Source organism: Callithrix jacchus, chromosome 13, assembly GCF_049354715.1.
Source record: "Callithrix jacchus isolate 240 chromosome 13, calJac240_pri, whole genome shotgun sequence".
NCBI lineage: Eukaryota > Metazoa > Chordata > Mammalia > Primates > Cebidae > Callithrix > Callithrix jacchus.
The window spans coordinates 105,267,397-105,285,350 of record NC_133514.1 but is presented as its reverse complement, the minus strand read 5'-3'; the positions used below and the strand labels follow the sequence as shown (position 1 = coordinate 105,285,350).

General features: G+C 36.4%; 1 protein-coding gene across 9 annotated transcripts in view; it reads right to left on the bottom strand.

The window, feature by feature from the left end:
* Nucleotides 1–680: 680 nt before the first annotated feature.
* The window catches only part of RELCH (RAB11 binding and LisH domain, coiled-coil and HEAT repeat containing), a 120,553-nt gene continuing 103,279 nt past the window's right edge, over nucleotides 681–17,954 (bottom strand). For all 9 annotated transcript variants that reach the window (XR_013525936.1, XR_013525937.1, XM_008979915.5 and 6 more), the window contains 3 exons: nucleotides 15,858–15,946; nucleotides 8,967–9,037; nucleotides 681–2,376 (listed from right to left, as the gene is read on the bottom strand). Coding sequence is in view for 7 of the 9 variants with exons in the window: in XM_008979915.5 (XP_008978163.2) it covers nucleotides 2,256–2,376; nucleotides 8,967–9,037; nucleotides 15,858–15,946 (281 nt within the window). In the remaining 2 variants the exon portion in view is untranslated. The remainder of the gene's footprint in view (nucleotides 2,377–8,966; nucleotides 9,038–15,857; nucleotides 15,947–17,954) is intronic.

The window sequence follows — 17,954 nt, the reverse complement described above, 5'->3', positions numbered from 1 at the left end:
TGTGAATCTTGCCTACTGTTGCCTTTAAAAAAACATTAGCACTTAAATAAACATATTCACTAAATAATAAAAATGTTCACAATAAAAGTATATTATTCCCATTCACCTGATAACAAACATACACATATTCTACTATAGTTTGAAGCAAATCAGAGTTTAAAGATTTTTCTTCCAGTTACCTCTTAAATGTATTAGTTCTATAGCAACATGGTCCCTTTTTAGTAAAAGTGAATAAAAATAGATAACTTATATAAACTATATTTCTTTTCTTTTTTTTTTTGGCAGAGTCTTGTAGTGTCACCCAGGCTGGAGTGCAGTGGCACCATCTCGGCTCACTGCAATCTCTGCCTCCTGGGTTCAAGCAATTCCCCTGCCTCAGCCTCCAGAGTAGCTGGGACTACAGGCCTGTGCCACCATGCCCAGCTAATTGTTTTGTATTTTTCCGGGTTCCACCATGTTGGCTGGGATGGTCTCGATCTCCTGACCTCATGATCCACCCACCTCAGCCTCTCAAGGTTCTGGGATTACAGGAGTAATCCGCTGTGCCTGGCATAAATTATATTTCTAAAATATTAGTATATTTTCATGAATATAGGTTTTTCTTATTTCCTTTTGTGTAATAGCAAATATAGTATTTCAAAATGAAAGTAAAACACATAGCCCAAACCAAAACAAAAACATATGCAAAAACATTTTATTTATAATAGATCAACATTTTTGACATGAAAGGTAGCCACTTTCAATTTCTCAGGAATGCCTAGAACCCAACAGTTTTCAGAAAGACTACTTAGTTTACAATTATTTCACTGTAGGTGAATGAAATAATTTCAGAATGAACTTTTTAAATGGCTCTGCCTATGGCAAATCGTTTTATAAACTTGAATGTGGGGTAAGCTAGCTTTCCCAGGAAACGATGTAATCCAACTGTGTTCCAAATGTATTAAACCAGTTTATACAACAAGTATGAGACTCACCTATGTGCATCGACTGTGCTCAAACGAGAATTCTCTTTATCAAAATACTCATTTTTCAAAAAGGCCTCACATTAACCCCTCAAACCGATCACCCCTTTCTATATCCAGCACTCTTTTCTACTTCAAGTTGCCTGACTGTATAGACAACTGTCAAATTCCAGTGGAACTGTACACTGACTTAAGACTCTATGTAATATACATCAAACACAGGAAGTCACTGACTGTAAGGGACAAGGTGAAACTAACCAGTAATAATTTAGCCAATGTCATTTTTAGTTTAGAGGGAAAAAAAAGCAGCCCCTAAGTGTCCTTAACTTTTCAGTACTTCTCTGTAACATACAGAACGAAAAGATACTCTCTAAAATTAAAATCATTAGAAAATATCTGAAATAAAATGTTTTACATAAATGTTAAATTTCAGATTCAAACCATATTTTCTTCTGTATCTCAATTTGGGAAGCATCTCACAATTATGAGCTCTTCTCAGTTACATTTATTTTTGAGCATTTAAATCTACTACACACCAATTTGTAAAATTCACCTTGGTTACTTCTCCCCATGCCAATGTGCTGTCTTTCTTCAGGTAAGTCCATTTTATGCATCTAAGTGCTGGGGAGGTTTAAATAGCACTTAAAGAATATTCATGAGCATTCTGAAATGAAGGTTTCATGTTTAGCTAATTACTGTAGGATTTGTAATTCAAATCATCACAGCATCCTATAGAAATACTGTGTGAATGGAATGCACATGATTCCTACAGAACACACAAACTGAAGTCCAAAAGGCACAGAGTAATGCTGGTGGCTCTTTCTAGTCAGTTAAGAAACAATAAAAAGTCTGCATTATTCTTTCATAATTTAAATACTTAAGTAATCTCCACTTTATTATTTTATAACAATGACTTCAAATTTACATTATTTAAGTACCATTGTAATAGCTTAGTGTATAATACAGATATTTGCGAATATCCCATCCAAAAATTAAAAAAAAAACTTCTTCACTATATATATATTTATATAAAAATTATTCTGAAAGACAAGAACACAGACAAGGGACTTGGTACAGACCATCAACTCAATTTTCTATCACCACAGTTGTAACTCCAAAATCAACAAATATACAGCAGTAATCAAAAGCAGTGCAAATATCTTTGGAGGTTAGGACAAAATTATAATGCAAGAACATAAAACTGAGGAAATAAAAAAGGCAAGTACTTCAAGTACAAGGAACCAGTCTGCTTGAGGTCCACCTTAGTGTTTACTGGGGGCTTCCTTCCTGCTTCTACTTCTTTCTCTGAAACACATTGGCCAACATGGCACCTGATGTTGTCAACTGGCCCATTTTGTTCAAAAACTTGGTCTTTGTATCTTCACTCACTAAGCTTGCAGCAATTGACATTGAGCTAGGAAAGAAAATTTAAAATTCATGTAAAGCAATTAAGAAACCAAAATAACATTTTTTTTCCCATTTCTTTAGTGGCATATCCTGAACGAATACACTCTGTATTGGCATCACAAAAGGGAAACTAATATTTTGGAGGGTAGTTTGTCTATTCTGTACTGGGTTTGGAGCGTTCACGTTCATCATCTATAGTAAAGGAAGCATCTATGTGTGGTGGTTAGGAAGAAGTCTGAGGCTGCACTGAATCTTGGCTCTGTTTGCGAGCTATGTGATCTCAGGTAAATTATTTAATCTTACCTGTAAAACGAGGAGGATTCTAGTATCTGACTCCTAGGGTTATTAGAATTATATTAATATACCTGTAAAGTGCTTAGTATAGTGCAAGGCACATAACAGCATGATGTAATTGTTAGCAGTCATTCTTTATCACTTCATTTAATTCTTTCAGAAATCTTGGAAGATGAATATTATTAGAATTTTCACAATGAGAAAGTTAAATCACAATGAGGTTTTGTCCTGTGCTGATAATAATCATATGGTATATTCCTTTTTTTTGGGGGGCGGGGGATATTCCTTTTTTGGGGAATGTCCTGAATTGCCAGTTGCATTGATTTCAATCAGGTTCACATCCATTTCTTCTTTCTTTTTCATCAACCTGCTGTGTCGGGATAAACACAATTTAAAAGTCCACTAAAAGATTGCTAATTTATCATAGTACTGAACAGAAACAGAACACTGATCAAGTACAAATTTTCAATGACCTGACAACTGTCCTGTAATAGACTCAGGAATCCAGTTTATTGCCTTGTGGCTTTGGCCAAGATGTTTTAGCTCTCTCTGACTCAGTTTCCTCATCTGTAAAACACAGCTTGCGATTTCTGTTGCAAACTATTCTGAGGATTTAAGATAACATGTTTGAACATGTCAAGACAACATGTGGCAAGCTGTAGGTGCTCACCATGTCTACTCAGCAGTTGATCTACTGCACGAGGTGTGTGCTGCCACAGAGGACACCCAGGTCTACGCAATCTATAAGGGTGTGCACTGTGGATTACTCAAGTTAAAAACCCAACCACAACCCCCACCTTGAAAATCCTCACATTGCTCTTCTGACAGTACACCAATGGTTCTCTTTCCTGTTGCTTCTCTTTACACAAAGTAATCTTCCCTAAGGTTCGGTATTTGGCTCTTGTTTCTTCAACAGTAAAACTTATTTTCAAAGTTCCAAATTGAATCGCATCCCTTTTCCCGAGGGCCAGTCCTACATTACTATTATTTGCTAGATAAAGCCAACATCTCAAGCTTTTGTTCACACTCTAACTTTAGAAATTAAACTCGCCATTTTATTCTTCCCCCACTTTTTTTTTTGCCAGTGGTTCTGCCGTTTTCCTCTGTTCCTAACAGTGAATTTAATAGCTCCTTCTACTTCTATTTCGAACCAATCTCCAAGTCCTGTGACTCTATTCTTGGAAGCATTTCCTGTTTCTTCTTACTTCCATTGCTAATACTTCACAACTCAGTGATTCCAACAGTCTTGCATCTTTAAGTATCAGATTAACTTCTAAAAGTCACTTCTTGATATCACATCTTAGCTCAAACATCTTTAATGCTTACGTACCACCTACAAGATAAAATGTGCTTTGCATTCAAGAAATGCAGCAATCTATTTCTTGTTTTCCCATTCCACTGTCACTATCTCTTTGACCAGCTCAGTCAAGCTCGCCCAGTCTATTGTTCAATCACTCTCACATCTTTCTCTCTATCCATTGACTATCCATCTTTCAAAGCCCAGCTGAAGTCCTATGGTGCCTTTCCTTAACATTCTAGCTTTTCAGTGCTCTTCCTTTTCTTTAGAAAACTCACAGGAAGTCAAAAGATAGGTATGATTTACATTTACAGCTAGAAAAAGGGGATCTATGGGTCAGACCATAGTTGAGATATCAAGTTTTAATGATATTCTCAGAGGAGGCCAGCGATGATGTTGAGGAGTCTGGAAACTGTAAGGTAAAAATGAAATAAAGGAAGAATATTTGGTCTGGAGAAGATTCAGGTGACTTAACTGATGCCTCCATATGTCATATGTGAAAAAACTGGATATATAATATATATCTGCAGGGGTATATAGATCTACATAAGTCTACTGATACACATCACAGTCACCTGGAAAACTTTTCTGAAAATGCAGATGCCTAGGCCTAATCCAGTACTTTTGATTCTTTCCATCTGAGGTAGAAGGCCCAGGTCTATATTACAAAGCTTTCCAGTAAGAAAAAAAAAAAATCATTGGATTACAGCAATTCCATCCCCACTCCAAGACAGAGTGTAGATTTTTATCAGTTTTATAAAGGGGTCTGTAACACTCCCCCACCCCACCAGATAATAAAGACCTGTTTTCAAGGGTGTAGGCATTTTGGAAAGGGAGATTTTAATCCAAGAAAAGAGAAATCTTAAAAAAAGTGATTAAAATGAAATGGGTTGCCTGATAAAGTAATGTGCATTCTTACTGCAAGTTTTCAAGCCAATCTCAGACCTTTCCATTGCAACTAACATCCCTATCTTCTTTAAAACTATTTATGTCCTATATTATTTAACCCTTTCCTTCTCTTTAAAAGCTCCACTTGGGTCAGGTACAGCAGCTCACACCTGTAATCCCAGCACTTTGTGAGGTCAAGGCAGGTAGATCACTTGAAGTCAGGAGTTTGAGACCAGCCTGGCCGATAAGGTGAAACCGCCTCTCCAGTAAAAATACAAAAATTAGTTGGGTGTGACAGTGCATGCCTGTAATCTCAGCTACTTGGGAGGCTGAAGTAGGAGAATTGCTTGAACCCAGGAGGCGGAGGTTGCAGTGAGCCAGGATGGCACTACTGCACTGCAGCCTGGGAGACAGAACGAGACTCTGTCTTGAAGAAAACAAAAACAAAACAACCCCCTCAAACAAAAACAAAAACAAAATCTCTGCTTGATTTTTAACACCATTCTGGATTGCCTTCTATTTCTTTCTCAGTGAAGAGTTTCCATATGCATCGTAAATTTTGGTCTCTAATTCCATGCCTGGTCACCTTCTCCCCAACAGAGCCCCGTTTTCAAGTGATGTCATTTATCTACCCCTACTCCAACTGTAAGGCTTTACTTACCACCCATACGCTGCTAATGGTTCTTAAATCTCAATGAACTGCCTATAGTGTTTCTCTACCTGTGCCTCACATTTTAAATATTCCTCTTCAGAACAGTTCTTCTTATAGTTCCATTTTGTTGTATTTTATCATCATCTGTTTAAATGTTCAGATCAGAAATGTAGGAATCTTTTGATTCTGTTTTCTTTCACTCTTAATCTGCAGCCAAGTTAAACTGAGTTTACATATGAGATACGTATCTCAAATCCACCTTCTCATATTCACTGCCGTACACTGGCATTAAAACATGGTGGTTAACATCATGGTCTCATGATCGCACTGCCTGGGTTCTGGTTCCTCCACTTAGTAGCTAGGTGGCCTCTGAGCAACTTAACTACCTCCCTGTCATCTGTAAAATGAGAATAGTAAAAGTATCTACTTTGTAGGGTTAGTATGACAGTTATTAGCAAATATATGAAAAATGCTTAGAATCTGGTTCATAAGCATTATTTGCTGTTACCTTCCCATCCAAGCCCACGCTTCCTCTCATCATGTATTCCCGTTACAGCTTTCTAATCTGTTCTACCCACTTCCCTATTCACTAGAGTCTGGTTCTGAAGAGGGATTCTCAAGGTGTGGTTCCTAAACCTGCAGCATTAGCACCACCTGGGATCTTGTTATCAATACAAATTCTGACTCCACTCAGATCTTCTGAATCAAAAACTCCAGGGATGGTACCCAGCTATTTTCAGGTGATACTGATGGACACTAACGCTTGACAACCAAAAGTTCCTAAGTGTTGGCTACAGGTAGCAGGCCAAATCCAGCCTGCTGTTCTTGTAAATAAAGTTTTACCGAAACACAGCCATGTGCATTCATTTACATATTGTCAAAGGCTGCTTTCCTGCTACAACAGCACAGTCCAGCTGAGTAGCTGTGGCGGAGATTGTATGGTCTCCCAAGTTTAAAATAATATTTACCATCTCTACAAAAAAGTTTGCCAACACCTGGCCTATAAGATAAAGTCCAAATGTCCCAGTGTGGCACACAGAATTCTTTATTGTTTGATGCCTGCCTACCTTTATACACTTATCTCTACCATTCTCCCACGTGTACTCCAGGCTGTAGCTTTACTTACAGTTCCCAAATACACTCATCGGTAACTTTTGTCATTTTGCACAGTGCTGATTTTTCTGCATGTCATTCTCTTTTTCTCTTCCTTTTTCCTCCCTAGTTAGCCATTCATATCTGAAGACTCCTGTGTTGCTTCTTCCTTGGAACCATTGCAGGCATTGTTTTAGTGTTTATCTCTATTTTTAGCTTCTTTTCCCCACTTTCAGCTGTGAATTCCCCACGGGAAGGGATTACAATTTGCTCAAGCTCATCTTTGTGAACAGCCCAATGGTAAACCCTCTGAATTTCACTTACTGCTGAATGAATATAAGAAGGGTACCAAAATAGTTGTGCATACATTTTCTGCCTGCAGATCACTGCTTTTCAAACTTTTCTGACACAGATCCATAGTCAGAGACACATTTTAAGTGATGACTTATAGCACTTACACAGCTAACTGATGTTTCACAAGAAACATTCATTCTTACTACTTGGGATGTATTCTCTATTTGATTCTATTTCTTGGGACGAAATACTTATCATAACCAATTGAATTAATTAAACAATGTAGTAACGTCATGATCTGCAATTTGAAAAACACTGCTTTTAACCATAGGCTCTTTGAAGGTGAAACATTTGCATGCATCATCTTTGTATTCCCCACAGCAAAGGGGAGAGCTCTTCACAGACATAGATATCTTTATCTGCACCCACTATCGCTTTTCCTTCCATCTATCTTAGAAGCAGTTCCTTTTACTGTTTAAGGCTTTCCTCTTGCACTTTTGATCTACAATAGACTTCTGAGGAAGGGTGGGGTCAAGGAAGGTTTCCCTGAAGAGGCAACATCTAAGCTCTGTCCTCAAGGATGAATAGAAACTAGCTAGGCAGAGTAAGAATACTCCTGGCAGACAGAGTCATATGTATAAAAACTTGAGGAGAGCAGAAGCTTGCCCTGAATCTGATTAAGTCTCTAGATCTAGACCCAGCTACTAAATATACAAGAAATATAGAAGAACATGTTAAAAGACAGAAGAGAAATGCAATCAGCAAAATTCAGACGGTGGGAAACTCTATAGGACTGTTTCTTCAATATGTAAATTATATGGAGAAAAAAGCAAAATTCAGACTGTGGGAAACTTTCAATAAGTAAATCATATGGAGAAAAAAGGAACAGAAGGGAAACATTCTGTCTTTGGGTTAAAGGAGACCTAACATAGCAACAAACTGCAATGTATAGAACTCATTTGGATTCTGACTCAAAGAAACAAACCGTAAGGAAAGACACCAACCAACCACTGACATTTGTGAAACAAGGAGAAATTTGAACAAAGGCCAGCTAGCTCATGATATTAAGTTGTTATTATTATGTTGGTGTGTTAATGATATTTTGTTTATGTTATTTTTAAAATAATATCTATGGGAGAGAGGGAGAGGAGGTGGGGTATGGATGAAATTGAAGCTGGGTTATGGTTATATGTTCAGAAATTAATTATATTTTCTGTTTATTTTTATGTTTGTTAGAAAATCTCTGTAGAAAGCCACTAATAATATAGAAGATGTGAATGTGTCTTGTTTGAACCCTCCGTGGCTAAAATGGTAGGTATGTATGAAGATTGCTTCCATCCTAAGACACTTTATAATGTAAGGGTTCTAACACATCAAAGACATATGTGTGTTGCACATGGGGAATAGGGAGGAGCACATGTGTGAGTGTGTGAGTGTGTGTGTGTGTCTCTAGCCTGACAGGAGGAAACACTTATTCCTGGTAGTCAGCCTTAAAGAAAATACTTTTGAGCTTTTTATATCTAACAGAGTCCACTTAAGATGCTCAAGGTTTATACACAGTCCATCTGTAAATAACTCCCACTCCTGAGAGCCCAACATTATACTCTTTCACATCTATGCTTATGTTTTCATTTTACTGAATACTTGGATTCCAATTAGTTTGATTAGAAGCATGTGACTAGAACATTCCCAAGTTTATAATCCTTTACACAATATGTTGTTCACCTTACAACTGTGTCACAAGTTTCTTGACATTATTTTGAACAGTGAGTGAATAATCCAGCTACATATCAGAATTTTGTTGGACGCTTTTAAACGTACAGATCCCTAGGCTGACTGAGAATATTGAGACGAAGGTGAAGGACATGAGGTAGAGACCTGAATTTTAAATTCCCCAGATAATTATGATGAGATGGTTTATGGACCAGCATTTGAGAACCAATGACTTAAATCATTTGCTGGTCTTCCAAATAAATGACTATAACATAACACAAAATGACACATTATACTCATTGACAGCAAATTTAGATAGAGAAATTAAGGTTAACATGTAGCCTTAAAAAAAGAATTAATGTCTTACCCTTGAGGCTCTTGGACGGTCTTGTTTTCTACTTTTTGTTCACATTCTTTTATCATGGAACTTAAAATAACCTGATTAAAAAAATTTCCTTTAGTGAAACACAGTTTACATAGTAAAATACTATGGTTTAATCTAATGTTTTAATTTAATTTTTAATACTCCCATAAGTTAGTACGTTAATTAAAAATTTAGTTTTGGCAGTTACTTTGTTAAAGGAATTCAATACTAGATTGCTAGATTAGGCACAGAAATAGCTTCGAAAAATCTCAATCATATAACAATAATTTAGTTTGATTTTCACTAGTCTTCTTTCTAAATGTTTTCTATTCTCCCTTAGCTTCCCCACCATCTAATGTTAAAAGTAAAATTTACATACATCTATATATTTAACATACACACATACTATGGTCACATACTTTCCCAGCAAAAGCTGTTCTGTTCTATGCCCCTTTCCTTTCTCCAGGTTACAAAAAGCAAGATCCCTTATTTTAACGTCTAGAGCTCTGACTAGGTACAGCTCCATGGCTACTGAAATATAAGGGATATGCTGGCTGGCTAAAAGTTAACACCATTCCTGCAAGAAGACTGAGTGATAGAAAGGGTAGAGAGATCTAAACTGCTGCTCTAATATCTGGCAACCACACCAGAAAATGCATGGCTCTTCTGAATATTCTTGGTCCATGTTTGCGCATGGAGGCCACTAAAAAAGTATTTACTGTCTACCTACTATATGCTAGGCACCTTTTTAGACAGTGGGGATAGGGTAAATAAAACAGACAATATTACCTTCTTGTGGAGCTTATGTTCTAGTAAGAGAAATAGATATACAAAAAGCAGGTAAACTATGTAGTGTATTAGAAAGTGATAGGGTTTTAGAAAAAGCATTGAGTAAGATAAGGGGTACTAGGAAGACCAAAGTGGAGAATGGTACAATTCACATGGAGGAGTTCAGAGTAGGCTTCATGGAGACAGTAACGTTTAAGTAAAAACATGAAGGAGATGGAGGAATAAGTGCTATAAACACTAGGAAGAGACTGCTCAAAGGCTGTGGTGGGAGTAGACCTGCCATGTCCTAAGGAAAGAGGCCAGGGTGGGTGCAGGGTGAGCAAGGAGAGAGGATAGAAGGTGAAGTTTTAGATGTACTAGAAGAGAGGGCCGGATCCTATAGTGCCTTGTAGATTACAGTAAGGACTTTGGGCATTATTCTGAGAGAATGAAACTTTTATCATGTGGGAAATTCTAGACTACCCTTTTTTGAATATAATCTCTGCTTCCCCACTCTCTTGTCTTACAGGTTATAGCATTTGTTTGTTTGGCTAGTTATTTGCTTTTTGGTTTTTAAGGGGAATTTTTCTGTATTTTTCTTTCTCCTCCTTGCATTGTCCTGGTTTCCTCCAGTATCCTCCTTCTTTCTTCTATATTTTCATCTGTCTTTGGTATTCTAGGTTTTTCTCAAATGACTGGTAATCTTGGCATATCTACTAATGACTGGGACACGAAAATGTGGATTAGAATCTCTTTATGCATGGGTAGACTTTACTTTAAGTTGAATCTGGCACAAACCTAATATTCTGTTGATCTTTTTTTCCCATGGGTATAATAATCCTGACTGCCAGCATTAGAAGGGTAATGAGGTGTCCCAGCATTAGCTAGCTGTCACTTATTTTCCCTTTTTTCAGCATGGTTTGATCTATGAGTGTGCACCTCACTACCGCTATCAGCTATGCCAGATATCTCAAGTCCACAGAGTAAAGCTCCAGTCTCCCTTCAAGGTTGGAGAGGGAATCTGGGAGTCTATCTGCTCCTCTTAAAGTCTTTAAATTAATCCTCTTACTCAGTCCAACCATACCCTAATGGAGGTAGGGTGATCTGAAGTGAAACAGGCTTGCTACTTATTTGCTCTGTCCTACAGACTTAGATTTAGCATTTATCTTGGGAGCCAGGATCCTCAACAAAATACTAGCAAACTTAATCCAGCTACATATAAAAGGAATTCTACAATACAACCAAGTGGGATTTATCCCAGGAATGCAAGGTTGGTTTAATACTCCAAGATAAATTAATGTACTACACTGTATCAATAGAATAAACAACCTCATGATCATCTCAGCTGATGCAGAAAAAAAAATTTGACAACATCTAACATCCCTTCATAATAAAAACATTCAAAAACTAGGAATAGATGGAAACTTCCTCAAGCTGATAAACGGTATCTAATTAACATACAAAGCAAAACGGAAAAGAACTAAAAGGGGAAGTAGACAATCCTCAGTCATAACTTTTAACAAGTCTTTCAACAGCTGATGAAACCAGCAGGTCACAAAAAAATTGATACAAAGATAGAATTGAACCATAAAATTAACTAACTTTATTTTATTGAAATATATAAAACAGTTTAATAATGACAGAAGGTATATTATTTTCAAATGCCACATTGATTATATTCTGGGCCATTAGGATAATTTTAACAAATTTCAAAGGACTGAAATCAGAGTATGTTCTCTAAATGTAGTTAAGTTAGAAATCAGTAACAAAAATATCGCTAGATAATTCCAACTGTCCCTCAATTAAACAAACTCCATGGGTCAGTAATGAAGTACTGGAAATAAAACTCTAATTGGAACTAAATGATAATAAAGATGAAATATAGCAAATGCATGGGATACAGCTAAAACAATACTCGAAACCTTAAATTCATAGGCGAGCATGGTGGCTCAAACCTGAAATCTCAGAACTGTGGAAGGCCAAGGTGGGAGGATCACTTGAGCTCAGGAGTTCGAGACCAGACTGGGCAACATGGCAAAACCCTGTCTCTACTAACAATATAAAACTTTAGCTGGGCATGGTGGTGCACGCCTGTAGTCCCAGCTACTCAGGAGGCTGAGGTGGGGTGATCAGTGGGAGGTGGAGGTTGCAGTGAGCCAAGAAGGTGCCACTGTACTCCAGCATGGGCAACGGGGAGACCCTGTCTCAAAAAACAAACAGAAAACCAAAACTCTTAAATTCATATATTAGAAAAGTTTAAAAATGACCTAAGCTTCCTCCTCAGTAAGTTAGAAAAATAGAATAAAAATAAACCTAAACAAAATAAAAGGAAATATAGATGAAAATGGATATAAATGAAATAGAAAAAAAAGCAGTAGGTAAAAATCAGCATAGCTAAAAGTTCAATGTTTGAGAAGATTAGTTCAAAACTAACTTTAAAAGAAAGAAAGAAAAATAAAACAGGCTGGGAATGGTGGCTTATACCTGTAGTCCCAGCACTTTGAAAGGAGAGCTAAATAAATATAAGATATAGCATGTTCTATATAGGAAGACTCAAAATTAATTTACAGAATCAATTCAATTTCAATCAGAATCTAAATAAGATCCTTCTTGGAACCTGTCAATTTAATACTAAACTTTACACGAGGAAGCTAATGGTCATGAACAGTCAAAACAATTCTAAAAAGGACAGGATGCTGGACTTGTCCTACTGGGTTTCTCTGGACTTTTAAACAAGATAACTGTAATAAAGACAACATATCATTTTTATAATAATTGACAAAGAAATCAGTGAGAAAGAATGCTGCCCAATAACAGACATGTACATATACTGGAACTTCATATAAGACAGAGGCAGCATTGCCAATCAGTGCAAAAAGGATGAACTGTTCAATAAACAATACTGAATACTGAAATAACAGACTGTCCATATAGAAAACATATATATAACTGGAGTGCTAGCTCATAGCATACATAGAAACCAATTCTAGTAAAATTAAGAATTTTATTGTATAAAGTCAATTTAAAAAATTTCAGAAGTATAGGAAATAATGTCTTTTAGAAATGATCAATCTGACTATTAACAAATTAAAAGTCAGTGTTCAAAGATGCCAAAAATATGAAAACACGTATCATAAACTGGAGAAAGATATTCATAAAACATAAAACTGACAAAGTATTGGTATATTCCAGATATACAACAAACTTCTAAAAACTAACAGTTAAAAAGACAGCCTAAATGAAAAATAGGCAAAAAACCTAAACAGACTTTAATAAAAGAACATAACTTGTCAACAAGCATACCAAAAGATGCTCAAATTTGACAGCAGGGAAATGCAAATCAAAACCACAATGGTAATTTTATACCCACCAAATTAGAAAGTCTATCAATATCAAGTGTTGGTAAACATAAGAACTAAAAGGGTACTCCCATACATTGCCTACAGAGGTATAAATTGTTAGCATTTTGGACGACAATTTAGCATTAGCAGGCAACACTGAAAATGTGTACACTGTACAACTTGTTGATTCTCTCCTATGGATATCTCACAAACTTGCACATGTGCATCATAAGATGCTTGTAATTCTGTTTGTAATAACAGAATACTGGAAATAACACTGATTTTCCCAAAAAGAAGAATGAATAAACTGTGGAATGGTCATACAAAGGAATACTATTCAGTAAGGACAATAAAAGAACTACTTTTGCAAATATCAGTAAGAATGAAACTTATAAACAAAATGAGTGAAAAAAGCAAATCATATAAGAATACATACAGGAGATTCCATATACACAGCATAGGAGAAATAAGCAAAATTAAACAATATGTTGTTTAGGGATAAATAAATATGTGGTAAAATAATAATAAAATATGATAATATAAAATTCTGGGCAAGTGTTAAACTTGCAGGATCTCAAGAGAGGGGCATGATTAGGGAGAGGCACGTATGGAACTTTTAAGGTGTTGGCAATTTTCTATTTCTTAAGCTACATAGTAATTCTATGGGTGTTAGTTTAATTATTATTATTTAAAAAATTTTTACTTCTTTTTTCCCTTATCATCGTTGTGACAGTATAATTATCATTTTTTAAACCATACTGATGGTTAGTCATAGTCTTCTGTGTCAATTTGGCTAGGATATAGTACCCAGTGATTTAATCAGTGACCCAGGCTGTGAAGGTATTTTGTAGATGTGATTAACATCCACAATAAATTAATATTAAGTAAAGGAGATTATTGCCTCAGAAATATGGGGAGACCTCATCCAAGCAGTTGAAGGCTTTATGAGCGAAAAGTGAGGTTTCCTGAAGAAGGAATCTACCTCAAATACGGCTTGAGTTTACAGCCTATCCTCCACATTTTGGACTGAAGCCTGCAACATCAATTCCTGAGTGAGTGTTCTGTCTTATGGTCTCTCCTACACATTTTGGACTTGCCAGCCCCCTCGACTGCATAAGCCAACTCCTTAAAATACATCTCTTAATATATCTCATATTGGTTTTGCTTCTCTGGAGAACTCTAATACAAACACACATGTAATATAGCCTTTGAATGTATATCCTACACTTTACATTATAAAATGGTATTCTTTTGACAGAAGGAAGAGAATAGGCAAAGGGGAAGCAGAAGACGATGTTATGTGGTGGGAGATGAATTCGTTTGGCATGGCTGGGGCAGAGTGTGTGATGGAGGAGGAAGGGAGAGGAATGAAACTATCAAGATGAACAGATGTCAGATGATAAAAGGCCTTGTATGTAAGAAACCTGTAAAGGGTTTTTAACAGAAGAATAACATGAAGAGATTTCTACTTAGAAAAAGTACTTTGGATATAGTGTGAAACAATAGTAGAAAGCTAAGATTAGAGAAAAATTAGGGTATTCTATAATGGTTTCAATGAAATAACAATCAAGGATTCAACTAACAGGGCGGCATGGGTATAAAGAAAGGGAAGAGATTAGAAAAACATTATGAAACTAAAGAACGAATTTGACATCTTCTAGGTTAACTATCAGGTATACTACTTGGGGAGAAAGCAGTATGGCATTAGCCAAAGTGGGAGACAGAGAGTACTTCTGGTTGCAGCGATTGGCCATGCTGCATTTTACATGATGCTTGTAGGATATGCAGGTGGAATCAACAGGTGGAAGTGAGACATGAAGTTCTACGGCTCCAGAATGGGGTTAGAGCAGAAGATGGAAATTTGTGTGATATAAACATACAGTAAAAGCAAGTTAGCTGATGAGTATGGATGAACTTGTTCATGGAGAATAATTCCAATGAATGAAAAAGGAAACATTTAAAGGTGAGGTAAGAAAAGAAGGGAGATTGGGAAGAACTGACTAGAGAAGTAAGAAAAAAAAAAAAAGAAATACAAGTGGAGTCCCGGGAGCCACAGGAGTTTTGAAACAGAAGATGCTGCAGAGAGACCTGAAGCTATAAGAACTAAAAAAAGTCCTGTCAGGGTGGCAGCTTGGTCATGAGTGATCTTAAAGATGCCAGTTTCAATGAATTAGTGTGATGCAAGGAATATGTACCAATAGACACTGTAAAAGTTGAGAGAGTAAATGTGGGTGATCAGGAAGAATAAGAGACTTGGAGAGGGATGAAAGGAAGGTTTTCTATTTAGGAGTGGAGAGTCAAACATCGTAAAAGGAAAAGCTGATAGAAAAATAGGTTGAAGATAACAGAATAGGAAATAAATGATACACAGGGTTTTGGAGGAAACAAGAGGGGAAGCAGGAGACAAATAGCATGAAATAAAATAGTTATGAGGAAATGAAGACAGAAAACAAAAACTCTGCAACTAAGAAAGTTATTGGTAAGAGATAACTGAGATAACTAACATTTTATAGTTAAAAATTTTCACATACATTATCTTATTAATGCCTCATTATATTAAATGAAGGAGAGTGTATTATCCCTAATTTAGACAATTAAAGAAAGGCTCAAAGATGTTAAAGAGCTGCTGAAGGTATTGCATCTTGTAAATAAACTGATAAAATGACATTGACATTGAGCTAAAACAATTATAATAGCATATCATAAGCCTCACACAGAGAAGAATGCAAGTGTGTATATGAGGTATTAAAACATGAACATGGCAGTGCTAATCACAGTGGCTCACCTCATGCTCTGGAGAGAGATGTTCCATGTCAGTCCGTAAACATCTGAGACCAGGTAAAAAGTGATTAACCATTAAATCCTCTGAAATGACTTGGGACAAGGCAGTTAAGGGAATTAAATGAAATCAAACTGGTAAGTCCAATAGAACAACCGAGTTACTACCATACAAAAGAGACGCCTTCTTAGATGATGCTTATGGCATGCTGATTGCTCAGAGTAACGAGGCTCCCCTCAAGTAGGAATACTCAGTTGCAGAAAGTAAGTTATTTATCAGGAGTCAATTGTGTTTATTCACACAAACCTATTGATGTCAGTGGTATTCATCATTTAAATTACAGAATGTCATGTAAATGAATAAAATGAGCATAACAATTAAATCATGTAACCTAATCAAATGTTTCAGTGAATATGAAGGAAATATCAAAAGTAAGAAAATGAATGTTTCCATGACAACTAAGTTGAAAGTTTTGGGGAAAACTGATAAATGCAAATTGCTTAAAACATTGCTGCTGAATTATTATGTAGAAGACAACTGTAAAAGATTGAGAGAAATATAAAAATCTAGAAAAACTCTATACTGCTTATCAGAAATATTTCCGAATCCTCTTTAAAGAACTTTAACCTGAAAATTATAGACAATTGCATTACAGATGTGATTTACCTGAGAAAGAAGATGTTTAACTGTAATCAACAGATTCACACAAAAGAAATGCCTACATCAAAAGATTGGTAAAAGAAAATACATATATACATTTTAAGTTAAAATAAGTTATCTAAGGTAGATACCCTTTTCCTGATTTCTTGCTTTAACCATTCTGTTAAACTGACCTACTGTGGGTGTTGACTGAGTTGGATAACAGAGCTTTTGCTGTAATAAGAATGTCTGCTTAGTTTAGGATTCCTTGTAGTTCTCAGTCATCTTTGAGTTTTAGTTGATTATCTTGACCTTAAAAGGTATCAGGAAAGCAGATGCATTTCTCCAGAAAACAATTCATCTTGTTCATTCACATCAGTTCTGATACATTCTCCATTTATTCTAGTTGTTAGCCATGTAAAACTAGCTCCTATTTAATATCACACCACAAAAATGCCAGTAAAGGAGTTCCCTTATAAAAATGACTTAGTCAAAAAAATGAATTTCATTAAGAAAAAAATCAGTGTAACTATTGCTTTGAAAATACACTTATAAATAAAAATTATTCACAAAGCTCCTATGAGTGATTTATAAATTTAATAGGTATTAAAAATATAAACATCATTTGGTCAAACCAAATCCCTATGGACATATAGATGACGGCAACCTAATGATTACGTAGTCTTGCTTTCTGGATATGGGGAAAGTGGCACCAAAATATAACTGTGAATGACCTTGGAATTAGCAGTTAGGAGTCTGATCTAAAGAAATATGGGCATGGACTGAGAATCTGAAGATGGCCCTACTTAGAGAGAAGAGGGAAATCACTTTCCTTTTCCACTCTTTCTACTCACTGTTTGGGCCTACCTTTTCCCTATGGATCAATTTTTCTCAAGGATTGGAAACTCAGAGGTAATTACTTCCATCAGATATTAGGAGTCACCTTTACTTCACTGGTGAGTGACGGTTAGCCTCTGCTAACAATGAAAGGAGATTCATAGTTCATTAAGGGAGATCACTGCATTTTAGATAGCTCAATTATAAAGTTTTTTTATAAATGAAATCAGCCTCTGTTACCTCTGCTTGTTAGTGTTAGCTCTGTGTGCCTAATCATCCTTTTACCTAAAACCCTTTTTGTTTTAATTGAGACAGAGTCTCCCTCTGTCACCAGGCTGGAGTGCAGTGGTGCAATCTTGGCTCACTGCAACCTCCACCTCCTGGAGGCTGCAGTGCCTCAGCCGTAGCCTCTCATGTAGCTGAGACTACAGGCGGGCGCCACCATACCCAGCTAATTTTTTGTATTTTTAGTAGAGACGGGGTTTCATCATGTTGGCCAGGATGGTCTTGATCTCCTGACCTCATGGTCTGCCTGCCTCAGCCTCCCAAAGTGCTGGGATTACAGGTGTGAGCCACCATGCCCGGCAAAACCTTTAAAATACCTTTTCATCTACAAGCCATTTCTTC